General features: G+C 37.2%; 1 protein-coding gene across 2 annotated transcripts in view; it reads right to left on the bottom strand.

Annotated features, from left to right (window-relative positions):
* Nucleotides 1–9,037: 9,037 nt before the first annotated feature.
* MALT1 (MALT1 paracaspase) overlaps nucleotides 9,038–18,770 on the bottom strand; it is a 53,390-nt gene continuing 43,657 nt past the window's right edge. For both annotated transcript variants that reach the window (XM_063077284.1, XM_063077285.1), the window contains 7 exons: nucleotides 17,805–17,982; nucleotides 17,342–17,416; nucleotides 16,561–16,688; nucleotides 14,686–14,835; nucleotides 12,776–12,933; nucleotides 11,320–11,445; nucleotides 9,038–10,214 (listed from right to left, as the gene is read on the bottom strand). In XM_063077284.1, the coding sequence (XP_062933354.1) occupies nucleotides 9,774–10,214; nucleotides 11,320–11,445; nucleotides 12,776–12,933; nucleotides 14,686–14,835; nucleotides 16,561–16,688; nucleotides 17,342–17,416; nucleotides 17,805–17,982 (1,256 nt within the window). In that variant the 3' untranslated portion in view covers nucleotides 9,038–9,773. The remainder of the gene's footprint in view (nucleotides 10,215–11,319; nucleotides 11,446–12,775; nucleotides 12,934–14,685; nucleotides 14,836–16,560; nucleotides 16,689–17,341; nucleotides 17,417–17,804; nucleotides 17,983–18,770) is intronic.

Here is an 18,770-nt window from a genome sequence, read left to right as displayed (position 1 = left end):
CGACGTGTCCTGGGGTCATTGTCAGGTACTGTTCCTGCCGAGATGTGGTTTAGTCTCCCAAGGCAGGTCTGAAATGCACACAAAAAGTGCTGCTCTGTGTCCCCATGGCTTCCTTCTGAAGGGACCAGGGGAGGGCGTGGTGGGAGAGATGGCCTGTGGGCTGGTTTCAGAGGATGACTCTGAGCCAGATCTTTCAAAGTGGGGGAACGTGCAGTGCAGATGGGGGGCTGAAGCACTCATGTTGGGAGGAAATGTGGACCACACTGGAGAGGCCACGTGTGGACGTTCCAGCTGACATGCCCAGAGAGGCCCTCAGCTGACAGCCAACATCAACTGCCAGACAGGTGAGTGGACAGCCTGCAGGTGATTCCAGCCTCCAGCCTTCCAGGTGAGGCTCCAGATGTCGTGGGGCAGAGACAAGCTGTCTCTGCTGTGCTCACGGAGACCACAAGAAAGAATAAGGGATTATTGTCATCTGAAGCCACTAAACTTCAGGGTAATTTGTTATGTAGCAGCAGCAGCAGCTAATACAGTCAGGAACTTAGAAAGGATCCATAGGAATGGCTTCTCTCTCCTGTGTCTGGGCTTTAGCTAGGAAGGTAAACTGACAGCTGGGGGCTGGAGCCCTCTGAAGATTCACCCAGTAGCGCACCTGGAGGTTGAGGCTGGCAGTCACCTGGGACCTCCGGTGTCAGCCAGGCCCCCCACAGCCTCTGCTTGTGCCCCTCTGCCTCCTGACAGTAACTGGGTTCCAAGAGCAGGTGTCCCCAGGGAGGTGGGCAGAGGCTGTGTCACCTTTTATGATCTAGCCTTGGATGTCACTTCTATCTCTCAGATTCTGGAGAAGGGAACGTAGATGCCACCTCTCCATGGGAGGAGTGTCCAAGTTACACAGTCAGAACAGCACACTGAACGGGAGACTTGTCGTGGTCACCTTGGAAAACACAGTGCTCCACAGGGCCAGAGATCAGTGGGGCAAAGGGCATGCGGGGGCTCCACCTGGAAGGGTGGGGAGAGGCTGCCACACAGCGGGCTCAGCCCAAGTCCCCTCAAGGAGAACTGCCACCCCAGCCAGCTTAGGGTTTCTCTGAAGTCTCTTGCCCTTCAGGGGCTGTGTGAACAATTCCTAATGGGAACTCTAGAGGACCCAGCCCTCCTGTTTCAGTGCCAGGCAGCTGAGAATGGGACAGAACTCCTCACACTCAGCCAGCAGACTGGCCTGGAGCCTGTACTGCACACCCTCTGGGAACAGTATGAGTCCTCCAGGAGAAGGCCCTGCAACTGCCCTCTGTCCCCTCACAAGCCCACTAGGATTATAGTTTGGGGGCTGGGCTCAGGGAGCTTTGGCTCTAGACTGGCTGGATCCTAGGCCCCGTGGCACCTGGTCAGGGAGCTCCCATGCAGTGCGGGCCAACCCCGATAGCCTCCCTTTCAGGAGGCATTTTGAAAGTCGGCTACACGTTGTGGCCCACGCAGAAAGACGTCCCTTCTCCATTCTCACCAGCAGGGGAATGCCTGGGGCAGCTCAGCTGAGCAGGACTTTGTGGAATGGTCTTCCTTACCCTTCCTTACAGCATTATTTGGTGACATTCTTTTCCATCTATGGACAGGATCAATGCTATCCAATAACTGTTGGGGTTTCCACAGCCCTCAGCCTCTCTGCTGACCAGCCCCAGCTTGGGCTTTGGTGACCAATGTAGGTCACATGATGCCAACAAGCGTTGATGATATGAAACTACGGGAAAAGATAGTCCTGAGTCACACCATGATATGGACTCATGATGGGTCAGGCTGGCCATGTGTCAAGCAGCTTCCATGGCTGGAATGGCTTGCAGGTTAAGTCTGCAAGCTGATCAGATGAATTACCACTGCTAAACAAAACTTGCATCAGAAAGGGGCATTCACAGCAGACACTGGCAGTGCCCTGCTGGTGCTGTCCAGCACAGAAGGATCCTTGGTTTGTAAGCATTCCAGGCTCCCTGACAAGGTTGGCCGATGAAATGGGTGTTTGGGTCCTCTTAGCCTGCTGCCATCGGCCATTAGATCCAGCTAAATGACTCCCCTTGTGTGGAGGATACTAACATTTATAAAGCAAATGTACTTCACAGGGCCTAGCTTCCAAGGCCCTGTAGTTTCAGATACAGACTTTTTAAAATTACATATAGAAATGTTAAGCTTGCGAAAGACAGAAAACTTTCCCCTGGCTAAAGTCTCTGTTGTAGATAAATAATTGTAACACAGTAAAACTGCTGGCTCCAAGGGCAGATGTCCTTGGTGCAGCTAAACCTAATGATTGTCGCCATGACAATTATCTTACTGTTCTTTTTGTAATCATCTATGTTTCTTTTCTGTGACTTTCTGGCCTGGAGAATAAATACTGAGAGAAGACTCCAGTTCAGTGTTATTTTTCTGAGGAATGCTTCGTTCTTGAGGGTTTGTGGGAAATTAACCCGTTTGGGGCCTCTCACTGCTCAGAAGAAATGGGCTTTTTGCGTAATCCTTTGTGTCTCCGTTACCCTGGGGGAGAGGTGACACCCTTGCTCCTGTCATGCTCACAGACGCCTCTGTGATTAGGTTTTCTGCACAGCTGTGCTTCCAGGAAGAGCAAGGCCAAGCGTGTTGACCCCAGTGTGTCATCCACCTGGCCTTCTCCAAAGAGCACACTTGTGCCTTGTGGATGGACAAGCCACTGTGCACCTCACAAATGTACACCTTCCAAGCCATAACTAGGTCAGGAGACACTGAAGTGTAAAATCAGCTTTCAAGAAACTTATTAGCAATAAGAACTGATTCAAGTAGGAAGGTACCAGATGGCACCTTGCCTTATTACTAACACCTACCAGCAAGCCACATGTGTATTATGAAGTTGATTTGATGGCCAAGTTTGGTGCTGTTTGCTCCAGAGGCTAAAACTGTTGGTCAGTAGCTGTGTACATGGCCTTTACTTGTCATCAGAAGCTCAAACTGACTTACAGCACTCCTTCCCTCAACGGGGAGGCTAGAATCCTTCTTTCCTCCCTGCTCAGTTGGTTGTTTTTTCTTCCCTTCTTTCTCAGCACTATGGCCTTTCAAGTCACCCAGCTGGTGTGGGATATGGCTGTATGTGTGAGGAGAGATTCCCCAGCAATGGTGGGGCCTAGTGTTTTGGGCTGAGAAAGTACACAAACCAAAGCTTACTTGGAAAGGCAATGTGTAACAGATAAGAGCAGAGTTTTTCTAGATGAAACAGAGGTGGGAGACCCAAATCCACCTCTGCAAGGAGGAGCTACTTTGAACAGTTTGAAAACCACTGGACTCAGATGTGAGGTCAACTGTTTGAACAAGAAACTGGGAAGGGAAACAAAACCACTTACCGAAGTTAGGGTATAGCCTAGAGGACGCTGAGGTCATACAGTAATGCAGGAACCCAAGTCTGACAGCAAGAGGAGATGTATATATTATAAACATATACAAGTACTACAAAAATTGACAACCTTTAGGGGAGAACACTATGTCTTCGTAATACAGAAATGGCCATTTCACATAAAGCTGGAAGTTGCTAGTGAAACTAAAGCTTATGGAAATATTTTAAAAACATAAAAAATCACATTTCCCTATCAAAACAGCCTACTCTATTGAGCATAATATAGCAATACTATTTTTAAAAAATTCTTTATTCTGCTGCCATGTACCATTAATTTTAGGTCAAATCCTTTGGAAAGTTTTTGAATGTAACCTGTGATTTCATACTTAGAGATGGTAAATTACTTTCTCTTCTGTGAACAATATTTCAATATTTAAAAAATATTTTTCATGGAAGAATGAGGTATTAAGACACTGTTAAAATGTCACCAGAAACGACTTGGTTCTTTTTCTGCTGTGGTTGGTAAACACCAAGATCAAGCACTTGAAGTTATCTTAATTCAAGATGCCATTTCTTGTTTTCAAAATAGGACAATTTCTTGCAAACTTCACTCAGAGTTATATCTCTTAGACACAATCTTTACATAATACTCCATCAAATATGAGCATTTGCTGTCATACCACTTTTGCACTGATTTTTTTTTTTTTTTTTTTTTGGCACCTGGCCAGTACAGGGATCCTCACCTTGATTGTGTAACACCGCACTCTAACCAGCTAAGCTAACCGGACAGCCCTGATTGTGTATCTTCTACATTATTGTATAAGCAGTACATGTGGGAAAATGGGCCCTGGTCTGGGTTTCAATCATCCTGTCTCTGCATTTATCAGATTGTCCTGGGCAAATTAATATCTCAGGTTATCCTGACAATCAGTTTCTTCATCTATAAATTGCGAGGCTGTGTAAAATGTTTGTACCTAGCACGCAAAAAGTGATACCATCCTCTGTCCTGGTGCTTAGCATGTAATTCCTCACAACATTAAAAAATATATGAAGTCCTGTGTATTTTTGAATTTAAGATTGTCCTTATTAAAAGTTAAAAATGTGTTCTAAAATATTTATTGAAGCTGAGCATATTTACATTATACAATTTTGCACATCTGTATTTTAAAATTATACAATAGTTGTTCACTGTACAAAATCTGGAAAACATAGGTAAGCAAACAGAGAAAAATAACCCCACCAGAGATAAACACTGTTAATCTTTTAGTAAATCACCTTCCAGAGCTGTTTTGAGGGGTAGATATACTTAAAGTATTTTATATGACACTAACAATAGGTGATGTTAATCTGCATGCTTTTTCAAAAGTGATTTTTTAAAAAATTCAGAGTATTTTAACATTTACTTGTACGTATTTGGAGTGAACGGAATTCAATTGCAACTTATTTTAGAAGATATACATTGCCAATACTATGAACGTACTTTATAGGAAGTACTTTAATAACAAGTACACTGTGTACAGGTGTGGTTTTAATGTCCGATTTGAAGAACAATGCCAATCCTTTTCAAAAAGCCGACACCTTACAGGAATGGTCTCAGTACTGCCAGCTCTGCAAAGTATTATAAGCTCTTTGATGTTACATCATCATCATCATTTTACAGATAAGGAAGCAGGATCATAGACAAGTAACACACTTCAAATTGCACTATTAGTAACTGGTGAAACTTGGAGTTGTCTCAGACCCCTTCTCCTTAGTAAAGACTAACTTTGTGTCTGATGCTGTAGTATTTGTAATGCTGTCAAGTTGGAAAAAAAAGAGCATATGTACATTTATACAAACATTCTCATGTTCCAGGTATATTTTTCTTTAGTAATATTTTATTAATATGAGAAATATGTCATATAATTCAAGGGGAAAGAAATAAAAAATATATTTTAGTTAGGCCTGGATAAAATCCACAATGCCCAACTGTGAATTTGAACGTTAATATCAATATCAATCTGAGAAACAGGATGAAATGCACAAAAGTAATGTGTAAATTCTGAGTACTTGGCATCAGCTGACGGTTGAAAGTGATGACAACATATAAGTATCAGGGGAATGTTCAAATAACAGGAAAAAACTTAAAATTTATTAGGCCTTTTGTTAAAAAAAAAACCTTCAAAGTAAAAAACATCAGATTTCATCCTGACATTAAAGTTGTGCTGATGTATGTGTCAAATACCTAAGCTCTGTCTGGCTACATGATTGAATTTCTTGAATCTGACAAATCAAAAATTGTGATTACTGCAGAGGCCACCTCACTCGTGCTTCAGGTGCAAGTCAGAGATGTGAAAAGTAATAACACTGGGGATAGAGGAAGAAGGCAAAGTGTAAGTGCACCTTTTCTGTGCCAGTGTTCTTCTCTACAGACTCTCTTTTCTAAGACTCTCTCATGATTTGGCCTGTTCATCACTTAATAAATAACAATTCAATATTTTATTTATTTATTTATTTTTTGCAGCTGGCAGGTGTGGGGATCTGAACCCATGACCTTGGTGTTATAACACCATACTCTGACCAACTGAGCAACCGGCCAGCCCTACAATATAATATTTTATATGCAAATTATCCCATGCACTGAGATTTGAATTTTCTTTTACTAGAAAATTTTATTATAATTGCTACTTTATACATTTTTAAAGTTACCTTCCAGAAAATACCTCCTTCCTCAGCATCAAATATTGGCTTTGGATTTAGGTGAACCTTTACTTGCTCACAACTCTACTATCCTAATCTCTTTCTTTCATTCTAATTGGAACTGATAGGTTACCTTTCCCAAATTCCACTCATGTATAAATCCTATCTTACTATTTGCAAAGCAGTTGATACAAAAGATTCAAGTAAAATAAAAATATAGCTGTTAAAAAAGACAAAAACTGTACCATACTTTTGTTTTTTAAACCAGTTTTAAAATTGCAAATACAATACATGCTTAGATTTAAAAATTGCCAATATACAGAAAGGTAAAAAGTGAAATGTGAAAATTTCCTTTACCTAACTCCCATTCACTATAGCTGCATAGTCCAACGTGGAAGCTACTAGCTACATAGGGCTATTTAAATTAAAACTAAAATTTAAAAAATTCAGTTCCTCACACTAGCTGTATTTCACTTGCTCAACAACCACATGGTGAGGTTATTACACCAGGAGTGCAGATACAGAACGTCTCCATCACCACAGAAGTTCACTGGGCAGTGCTGCTCCACAGTCACCCTAATTAAGCACTTGCATATAGTCCTTTATTAGACATACAATTTTTCAAAATGTTCTTCCCATTCTGTGGGTTGTCTTTTCACTTACTCAATGGTGCCCTTTAAGGTACAAAAGTTAATTTTAGTAAAGTCCCACATAATTATTTTTTCCTGTTGCTTGTGCTTTTGGTGTTGTATCTAAGAAACCATTGCTTAGCCCAAGCTTACAAAGATTTAATTCTTTTTTCTTCTAAGATTTCTAGCTCTTATACTGGAGTCTATGATCCATTTTGAGTTAACATTTGTATGAGGTATGAGGTAGGAATCCTTTTGCATGTAGCTACCAGTCATCCCAGCACCATGTATTGAAAAGACTACTCTTTCCCTACTGAACAGTGTTGCTGCCCCTGTTGAAAATCAACTGATCAGAATGGTGTGGTTTTATTTCTGGTCTCTCAGTTCTATTCTTTTGATCTACATGTCCATCCTACACTGATACACCTACACTGTCTTGATAGTTGTAGCTTTGTAGTAAGTTACGAAATTGTTAACAGTAAGTCCTCCAATTTTGTTCAAGTTTTGGCTGTCCGGGTCCCTTGTAATTCCATATGAATTTTATCATCAGTTTGCCATTTCTGCGAAAAATTGGGATTTTGATGGAATTGTGTTGAATCTGTAATTTTGGCACCACTGCCTTCCTAACAATGTCATGTCCTGGAATCCAATACATGAAAATGGAAGTCTTTCCATTTACAACTATTTACATCTTCTTTAATTTCTTTCAACAATGTTTTGTAGTTATATTTTATTCTTCTTGATGCTATTTTACATAGAATTTTCTTAATCTCATTTCTCATTGCTAGTATGGAAATAAAACTGATTTTTGGATACTGATCTTGTATCCTGCAACCTGTTAAACTCATTTATTAGTTTTTAATGAATTCCTTAGGATTTTTTATATACAAGAATGTCAACTGTGAATACATATAGTTTTACTTCTTTTACAATATGGACAGTTTTTATTTCTTCTTCTTGCCTAATTCCCTGGCTAGAACCCAAAGTATAATTCTGAACATAAGTGGTGATAGTGAACACGCTGTCTTATTCCTGATACGAAGGGGGAAAGCAATTGGTATTCAGTCTGTCACCACAAGTATGATGTTAGGTGTGGGTTTTTCATAAATGTTATGCTTATCATGTTGAGGAAGGTCCCTTTTATTTCTAGTTTGTTGGGTATTTTTAATCATAAAAAGGTTTCGGTTTTTATCAAGTGTTTTTTCTGCTTCTATCACGACAATCTATGTGGATTTTGTCCTTTATTAATATGGTATGGTTGATCCTCATTCACAATGATATTTATGAATTTATCAACTTGCTAAAATTTATTTATAACCCTCAAACCAATACTCATGGCACTTTTGCAATCATTAGTAGACGTGCAGAACAGTGAAAAATTTGGGTCACTCAATATGCATGTTCCCAGCTGAGGTTGTTTCTGCTCTCGTAGATAGATGACCAGAGGACGGAGATGGCAGAGGCCAGTTCAGTGTAGTGTAAGAAGCTCTGGAGCCAGTTGAAAGGGGTTTGAATTCCAACTGTGGCACCTTTTAGTGGGGTGGCCTTAGGCAAGTAACTTAATACTTCTAAACTTCATTTTTACTTTTCTGAGATAAAGAAAGTAGAATCTGCTAGGATGAGTTGTTTTTAGGATTCAAGCTCACAATCTACATAAGGTATGTATATGTGTACACACACATACACACTTTCCCTAGGAGCAATGGTTCAATATTCTCTAATTCAGTGTTTGTAGTGACTTTGTAAAACATAACTACTGTGAATAATGAGAAGTGACTATTAGCTTAATTGATTCTTGGATGTTAAGCGAACCATACATTCTTGGAATAAATCCCACTTGGTCACAGTGTATAATCCTTTTTATATGTTGCTGAATTCACTTTGTTAATATTTTGTTCATAATTTTGGTGTGAATAATTTTGGTATTCATTAAGGATACTGGTCTGTAGTTTTCTTGCAATAGCTTTGTCTGGTTTTGGTATCAGAGTAAGATGGGCCTTATAAGATGAGCTGGGAAATGTTTGCTCCTCTTGACTTTTTGAGAAGAGTCTGCAAATAACTGGTGTTAATTTTAATGTTTGGAGGAGTTCGGCAGTGAAGCCATCTGAGCCTGAAATTTTCTTTGTGGGACTTTTAAAATTACCAATTCAATCTTTTTCCTTGTTATTGCCAGTTGCCTTTATAACCTGTTTTTAAGCAGAACCAAAGGTGATAAGAAAACTATCTCCTAATGCCAACAAAATTCTATAAGAAAATACACGTTATCAAAGAAGACATTTTCAATGTTTGGAAGATTCACATAAGCAGCTACCAAAATTTCTCAATTATATCTCTACTCTTGACCTCTGCTGTCCAGCATGAACATAGAGAAACATTTTGTGACTTATCATGTGGTTTCATGACCTCATGCACAAGAATATTTCAGCCTGTTCTACATAAGATTTGTATGCAAATCTCTTAACTAACACTTGCAACGAAGTCCTATAGTCACAAACTAAAGTTTCTACATTCCTTGAGATAATTTACAGATATGCATATCTATATAATCTATATCTATATCTATATATATATAGTTCAATCTATCTACAAAAATAATACGTGTCTCAGACCCTGTCAGGAAGGCAGTGTGTAGTGGAAAAAATACTGGAATAGAAGTCTGTAGGTCTCAGTTCTAGTGCCAGTTCTAACATAGACAAGATGCCTCAATCTGTTTTTCCCACTAATAAAATCAGGTTAAGCCTGATGACCAGCAAGGTTCTTTCTGGTGCTAAATACACAATTACTTATTCTACAATAATGCCATTCCCATTGCTCTTACTTCAGAGTTGGCAAAATGAAAATATTTTTGTTACGTACATATAAACACACATACCCATACTTCATTCTTATAGAACACATTAACCAATTCACAAAATCTTAAAAGAGAAAAAAGAGGAAGAGGATGTCTGTGGTTAAATAACATAATTCCAACATCTGAAAGTCCTGAATTTGCTAGGAAACAGCTGCTACTAATTTCCCCTCTCTACATATACATACTTGCCTTTTCACAAAGCCTCACTTTATGTAAGCACTATTTCACACCAGGCATCTAGTAATGATGCTCACTTTCAAAAACAGGGAGGTCAGTTTTCGGAAATCCTGAGCCTGTCAGAGAAACCAAATGGAATTTCATCAGTTGTCTCTACTGGCACATTGCTTCTACCAAACTGACATGAATAGTGGTGGGTGTGGTAACTTGAAATAAATGCATCTGGAGTCCGGCTGCAATGACAACTACCTGATGGCATAACACTATTTGAATTACCAAGATGTGAATGGTAAACAGCATGGAATGAGTCTTGAGATGAATGATAATGCCCTGCACCCTCTGAGGTGGCTGCAGAGCTCTGGTAAGGGCCATTAGACATAAGACAAGTTTGAAAGCAAGTCATCCTTCCCAAACCTCGATGAATGTCTAATTTAGCAATGAGAGGTTTCCCAACGTTCACTTCCTGCTTTTCCTCTACAGTGTCTTCCAATCCTGAGTACTGATATGACAAACATACTGTGAAGATTAGATGTTCCTGGAAAAGAAAAGAAATGAGGTTTATTATTTTTATCGACAGTGAAAATATATCAATCTTAAAATATTATTCACACACACATACACAACAAAAATCCACTCACTGCCTCCCTTGCCACCCCCTGCCTTTCTTCCCAAGGTCCAAATCTTCAGGGCATCTTTTCCATCTACCCTGAACTAAGAAAGGCCAGCTATAATCATCTTCCTTTTCCTTCCTTCAATACTTAACAGTTTAGTAGAATTCTAGTTTTTACTACTATAAGTAGTCAAAATCACAGAGATCTTGTTTTTCTGATGAACAGTGAAAAGGCATTTTCTAAGCAGTGGGGCTTAGGAAACTTATCTTTTTCTATTATTGGAGATAGGGAATTATCCTTTAATGAAAAAAAATAACCTGACTTTACACCTACGTCAAAAGTTTAAGCTGTTTTAAGAATATTATGAAATAATAATTCACAATCATAGGTGGAAAATATAGTTGAATCAGATAACAGGCTAAATTTGTAAGAGAAGAGACTTTAAATAGATTAGTTATGAACGCAGTGACAACAGGTTTATGCCTGCTGTCCTCATGTAAGTGCCAGTAGTGCCTGTTCTGCTCCCTGAATTTTGGCTGATACATTTCTATGGTCATTTAGCTATGAATAAATTAAAAACTCAATTTTCACAAGGACATGCTTTTATTAGAAAGCTCAACCATGTACAGCTAAGTCATTAGCCTTCATCTGCAAGTCAACCAGAAATGAAAAAAAAATTAAAAAGAAATTCCAGTTCTAATTTGCTATATGTTTTGTAGAAAATCACAGTACTAGAAAATGATATTTGAAAATGTTAAAATATTTACAAGCGGAATAGCTCTATGTTCCTAACTTTTCAACAATATGGAGGGTAAAGCACATATACTTTCACAGAAAAGCCCTGAGGACACTATAAGGGATAGATTATAATATAAAAAGGGTCACTGATAAGACCCACCATAGATCAGTTATCTGTATCTACTTCAATTTAATACCCAACAAAGTGGTACATCTATGGACTATGCCAAAATGAATTTTCAAGCTTCAAAAAGTTTTCCATTAGAAGCTATAAACAGGAAAAGTAGCAACCTTTAATTTTTGCAGTGAACTGAGTCTAGTATAGAGGCAATGCTTGGGAAGATCCTTCGATACTAAATAGCTGCCAGTTTCTTCAGGCGTCCCTTTATTTGCATCTTTTGGGTCAATATCTAGGTCCTGTGAAAAATCAGTGAATGTTAATAACGAAATCAATGAAAATCACAACATAGTCTATGATGTAAAACATCTCAGCAGGTATATCTTTCTCATGAATTCTGGCCTGAGTTGGTAATCCCTTATCCAGCAATAAAGAAACAATGAAAACAACATTCTATGGTTATAATAGGCATTCTAAATGTTACATTAATACATTTAAAAAGTAAAATGAGCTCTGAAAGGATAGTTTCCTTTCAAACTATTCCTAGAAACACTTCTGAACCTACTCAGGTTTCCTGTTTGACTCCCAGGTTCTCTCCTTCATTACCATTGCTTTTGGGAAGGAGCACAGGAATTTATATGATCAGCATATTTAGGAAGAATAAATCGGCATGCCACAGTCAGCCTTTCCTTTTTTCTTCTTTTAGAGCTAACCTACCGGCCAAGAGCAAAGAGGTGTCCTGCTCCTCCAGAGAGAAGCCTACAGGCTCGCCCTGCCCAACACCTATCCCAGTCCATGCTGCCAAGACTGTCTCATTCTGGGGTTTGGTGCTAGGCCGTTTGCTCTAACATGAAGCAATGTCCTCCATGTAATAAAAGTGATTTTTTGTTGTTGTTGTTTAAGGCTGGTCAAGTGAGGCAGTGGGAATGGAGAAGGAACAATGAAATTTGTAACTGGTTGTGATCAGTTAGTTGTAAACACCACTGCACATTGACTAACCAGTGATATTCTGGATTTCTGTTTTTCTTACTCCTGTTTATTTCTTAATCTGTCACACCTATATAGGAGAGAGGGGTACTATTAATCAGTTTCTTTAGAGCAACACAAAATAAACATACCTAAATGTCTGGAAAGAACAGAACTAGATTTCTATTCTTCCAATATATAGTCATACCTCAACAAATAAGACTTATACTGTTATAATAACTTATACTGGAAACAATGGTTTTAAAAGGAAATCATTCTTGACAATCCATATAGCACATTTATATTTGATGTCCTATTTAGGACATGAGAAATTAAAGGCATCCTTCCTGAGTGAACTTTAGACATTTCTAAATTTGATAAACTTGAGGAATTTGGGGAATTATTAAATATTATGACCAGTGTTACTAAACTACAAATAGATAAACATATGCATATACATGTATATAAATATATGTGAAGGTACCTGAAAAAGTTCATGGAAAAATAGAATTAAAAGGTAATACAAATCTTTCCATGAACATTTTGAAGTATTCTTGTATATATTTCCTTTATATTACCATCAACTTTAAGTTTTCAAAAATTTAGTCTTTAATAAGTGAGAATATATCATTGTATTTTAAATAAAAGAGAAAAGAGACTTACAAGTGGAAAATCAGTAACATAGGCATCACACATTATTATCTCTGGTGGTTTGTGGACTATACTTGTATAGATTATCATGACATTAGAAAATTCAGCCGCAAATCCTAATTGAATTTGAACCCCACATTGAAATTTAAGACACATACTTTCTGGAAGTTCTGAAAAAGAACAATCAGAACAATTTACAAAAAATTACTTAGAGTGCTTGGTAGGTTTTCTGATGCAAATATCCTTTATGGGGCAAAACATGGTTAGCGTCATCATATTGTTTAAACAAAGACATATACACACAATTAAAAAAAGGAAAAAAAAAAAAGCTCAATATTCTGTTGGCCAAACAAATCAAATCTTCCATTTATTATTTTCTTATAGTTCTTGTTCATCTCCTTATGTAATTTTTATAGTGGTAATCAAAAGTATACATATAATTGTAGATGCATTTTCACTGTTGCCTCAATCTTTATGACAACAATTTTTAGTAAAGTATAATGTTACTGAATGGCCACACTTAGAGTCTGTTATCTTTAACCATTCTGTTACTCTTGAGTAGATATAATATTTCTGGGTTCTACTGTTTTTCTATCATGACCAATATTTCTGACACATATTTAATGCTTTAGGATTGTTGGATATAGCTATTTGGTGACAAACTTTTAAATTTACACAGAAGATAACAGTTTCACCATAACATTTCCAAAACAGGGGATTATTAATTTTCAAAATGTCTTTTTGATGCGATTAAAAAAAAGAAATACACCAGTTTTAATTTTTCCTTAATTACTATTTAAATTTGCCATTTTCTATATTTCTTTCTTTATTATTAATATATTTCCAACTGTGTGGATTGCTATATGTGCATCATTTGTTTATTTATTGAAGGGGGTGTCAATGTTTTTTCTCTTACTATTTTGTAGGAGCACTTCATCATAAAAATAACTATTTACTTATTAAATCTGTTACAAATACTTTTCACCACATCTTCCAGTTTCATTTCATAAAAGGTTTTGTTTACCATAAATGGATCTTTACCATTGTAATTTTGTTATTGTTTAGATCTTTTTCTAGGGAAAAGACACTCAATTTCAATTATTTATCCAATTATCTGGAATGTCAAGATAATATATTTATGGCATTTTACATTTTAATGAGCTTTAATATGTTAATTTACCAAAAATGTATCTTAGGAAACAAAAAGTACTATACTATCAAAAGAAAGATATTTTATAGGAGCTCAATAAATACATTTTTTTACAGTTATCTATGCTAAAAGATCCACAGAATAGACACTCAGGACTCACAGAAAATCCAAAGTCTTTATATCAGTCAATAATTTAAACTCACTTTCACTAAACCACATAGAATTACCAAAAAGTAATCAAGCTATAGATATGTTTTCACTTCATCTTCTTTTCTCCTGATCATCCAACCGATTCAAGTGTCCAAGAGAGAATGCTCAGTAACACCCCTGAGCACAGAGTACTTGGTGGGTATGATGCTTGTCTCTCATGTGAACTCTCGTGCAATCTCAAACAAGCCTATGAAGTAGGGACGATTTCTCATCCCTATTTCATAGAGCACATTTTATCAAGTGTTAGAGACTGATGAGAACCCAGATAGACCTGTCTGATTTCTGACAGTGGCACACTTGAACAGATCACCATATAGGAGACTCTACAGGACTATATATTATACAAATGGAAAATTAGCCCATTTTAAAAATAGAAGATTTAAAAAATGATCATTTTAATACCTATAATTGAAACATTTGTTTAGTTTTGGATTTGCCTACTAGGCCAAAATATTTTCACTATAAAATTGAAGGAAAGCTGTTTATTCAGGAAAAAAAAAACTTCACGATTTAAAATAAGTATATTATAGAAAGATCTCACAAAAAATAGACTTTACCATACCATGAGCCTTGGCCCACTGTAGATTCCGCACCAGAGATTCTGCAGAATATGCTGTCACTTGTATCGGATCAGTAAGTGCTCTCTTTTCAGATAAACTACTTCGAATCTCTAGAGCCTGTTTGCCTTTGGTAAGGTGACATTTACCCATATCTGAAAGATAAGAAAGTAAATGTCATTTTTAAGACCACCATTCTGCTGTTGTGTTTTAAACATTTGGCCCCAAAACATTCCTACAAATCATGTTATAGTCTTGAGATCATTCATTCATCAACAGATATTTACTGTGCACCTACTATGTGCCAGGCATGGTTCAAGGTACTGGGGATGTAGCAGTAAGCAAGGACAGAAAAACATTGGACCCATTCACTTCTAAAGGCCCCTTTCTAGCTTTTATCTTCTGTAATTCTAGGAATATTAGGGACTAGAAAAGGCTTGAAATCCACAAAGAGCTAAAAGTGTATTTCTTTACTAGAAGAGCAGCTGTGATAATTTTATGTCCGTACTGTTGAAAAATACATTCAGCTAGTAAACAAATGACTACATATCTATGAGAAAAGTTAAAACAACCTACCACATTTACCTCAGCTCTCTTTACTTTTTCTTTTCCTTTTTTTTTTTTTTGGTCTTTTTCGTGACCGGCACTCAGCCAGTGAGTGCATGGGCCATTCCTATATAGGATCCAAACCCGCGGCGGGCCCAGCTATCTTTACTTTTGAAAAGAGGAAATAATGTGCTAAGACCACCCATATGGCTAAAGCACCATCATTCCTCTCTCCTCACCTGAAGTAACCATTCCAGTGCATTGTCTATATTCCCATTCATATTTTTACTCATGTTTAGGTATCTGTAAATAGCACGTGCCAATGTTTTAGGTTTTAAATTTAACAAAAATGTTATTTATATGCATGCTTTTGTAATGTGCTATTTTCTTTCTACATGTTTTAGATATACATTAAGTAAATAAAAAAACAGACAAAAGCTGAACTGCTCTGCTTGAAGCAGGAGAGTGGAAGGAAGTCCAAATCCCTGGCTGGCTATATTAAAAGGGAAAGTGGTTAAATCAAGTGATCTAGCTAAAATATCTACACTGATCAAAACACAAAAATCAATGTGACTGACGGCTGTTGGTGGAACACCTTATACTCAAACTGCCATCTTGAGAACATCCATGAAACCCCATTTTCTAGTGGTGCTAGTTTGCAAAAGAGTTACCTTCTTTTTGATGTGGCTTATAAAATGGCATTTCAAAAAACACCTTGCAATCTACTGCTTAACAGGTCCTTATTTTGCACCTGACATGAGTACAGCATTATTCCAGCAGGCAGGGAAGGGGACAGAGGGAATGAAAGATGTGGTTTTAGACCTCCACAATCATGTTCTCAAAGCAAGATTTTAAAACTACTAGGTTCATCAAGAAAAAAAAAAATTCAGCTTTTTCTCATAGGGTCCCAAAATTTCTCTGAAGTTTTTTCTGTTCAATCCTGGGAGAGACTGCTCACTGGACAACTGTTTTTGCAAACAGGTAGACTGGGCAGCGCCAAAGTGCCAGGCATAGAAACAAGTTGGAGCCCTGAAGATTAAACTTTACTTCACAGTTGTGCCTGGGGTCAGCCCCGTAGTCTCAGGAATGCTGCACAGACAGCATGCAGCTAAGTCAACTGGGAAGGAAGAAAGGAATTACGGAAGGAAGAAAGGAATTACATAGCAGGAATTTTGCTCCATGATATATTAAAAATTTGTTTTATAAAGTAAATACTAATCCCAAACCCACACAATAACAGTATGAGTAAAATAATCACCAGAGAACCCTGTGTAGGTTTATCTCCCTTACTCTCTCTTTTTTTCAGGTAGTTTTCTCTTTATTTTTTATTTTACCTTCTGCAACTTCATCCAGTAACACAGTTATTTTCTTGTCTTCTAATAATCTATCTTTTAAAAATTTCATGAAGATTCCATTTGCCAGTCCAGAATGCTGGATTTCAAAAGCTTCTGCTCCTTGACACCTTAAAAATAGGGGAAGAAAGAAATGAAATAGGGCTGGCACAGAAAGACAGCACGTTTTCTCACTGTATGTGGAAGTTAAAAAATAGGACACACAGACGTGGAGTGGTGGTTACTGGAGACTGGGGAGTTGGGGGAAGGGGAGATATTGGTTGAAGGTTTTGGCTAGACAGGAGGAAAAAATGATAAGTATCTGGGGTGATGGATACGTTAATTAGCTTGATTCAGTAATTCTGCATTGTATACAAATACCATACCACCATGTTGTGCCCCATAAATATATACAATTATAATTTGTCAATATCCAATAAAAAGGTAAATTTTTTTAAAAAAAGAAAAATTTTAAACAGCAGACACTTGCTATGCGCGGCTTCTGTACACACTGATGAGCCCCATTCTCTCTTCTGCCCCTCATGTGACATCCTTAATTAAATTAGAGTTCACATTGAAGCAGGAACTAAATGCCTTGGTGCATAGTGAAGAGACAACCAGATATGAAGGGCTAAAGCCATTATCTAAGGCTTTCTACCAAGAGTATCATAGAGACAAATTTACGCCTAGATGTCTATGGGTATTTCTAGGCCTCTAATCTACAATCGAAAAGAAGGCATAGAAGAATAAAGGAATCTTCTGCATAAACACGAAATTTTCTTACGTGGCATATCCGAACACAATATTGGCAGTGACTTTTAGTGCATCCAAGATCGGAATGGTATCATCGTAGTCATTTCTATTTAAAAGAAGGAACGGGGAGAGAAGAGCAGATACAAATACAAAAAGTTAAACAGCATTCTTAGAGTAGAAATAATATAATGAAAAATATAATACGTTTAGTATATACATAACTTAAAATTATAGATCATCCCTTGTAGTATGATGAGTACCCAAACCCTTTAGTTCTTTACTTTTGTTCTATAGCAAATAGGAAAAGTGTTAAAGTATTAGATATACATAGAGAAAATATATTTTCCTCTACTTTTCTTCTTTCAGTTTCAATGTATAATCTAAAATTCACAAACTCAAATGGTTCTTAGCATTTCACAAGTTTGCCTTACGTTTAATTTGTCAAGGTTGATATTTAACTCCAACAATCATTTAATAAAGATTAGAAATTTTACCTTTTCCTACACATATCCAACAAGAACACATTGAGTCCTGTTTCTTTTTCCTGCATCAATTTCAGTATATTCTGTACACACAGACAATTTTCAGACCTATATGGATTGGGGGCATCAACAGGGACCATAAAGCTGTTCCCAAAGTTTTCATAACCATGTCCTGCATAATACAATAACCCTGAAAAAAGAAAAAAGAAAAAAAAAAAAAAAAAAAGAGGTAGATGTTAATTCTAAATGCACTCTGAACATAAGGATAGCACACTTCTTTTAAAAAAGTGACTTTTATTTTCTTTAAGTTGATGCACACATGTGTAAGAAATACCAAATTACAAATACAGTCAATGTTAATTTGCATTTAAAATTACTTTGGCAACAGTCTTCAATTCTGCATTTTAAAACATCAAGATGTTGTCTGAAGTATAATCTAATTTATAAAAGCAATAATTTGTAACCAATGATATAATATGGAATGCAATTTTATGTCATGATGTATGAAAAAGAAGGCACCTACGACTTCTTTCCTGACTCATTTGTCTCCCCCATGAGGCTAGGAGCTCCTTCAGAGCAGGGATAGTCTTACATTTACCTGTGTATTCCTGGCTCACACCAGGAGCTTAGCAAGGATTTAATGGATGAACAAACACACACAATTCAGATGAATAGCTACCATGATACCAAGTGCAAGCAGCTCCATAGTCATTGTCATAAATATTTCTATGGGTTATAAAGATATAAATGTAGATTTATAATCGTAGAGGGGAAATCTGATTTTATAGGTTTATATTTCTTCTTTGTGTTATGAGATATAAATATCATAAGTTTTCCAGCTAGACTCTCTCAAATTAATAATCTAAAATTCGGGTTAGTTTTAGGACTCAATAGATGAGTCACATTTCCTTACTGAGAAATGATACTATAAAAACACCAAACAACTCTAAATGCTTTCTTGAAAAGAAGTTTGTTTCC

This window comes from Cynocephalus volans, chromosome 13 (assembly GCF_027409185.1).
Source record: "Cynocephalus volans isolate mCynVol1 chromosome 13, mCynVol1.pri, whole genome shotgun sequence".
Taxonomy (NCBI): Eukaryota; Metazoa; Chordata; class Mammalia; order Dermoptera; family Cynocephalidae; genus Cynocephalus; species Cynocephalus volans.
Note: the sequence above shows the minus strand (reverse complement) of the source record. Positions and strands in the feature narration are given on the sequence as shown.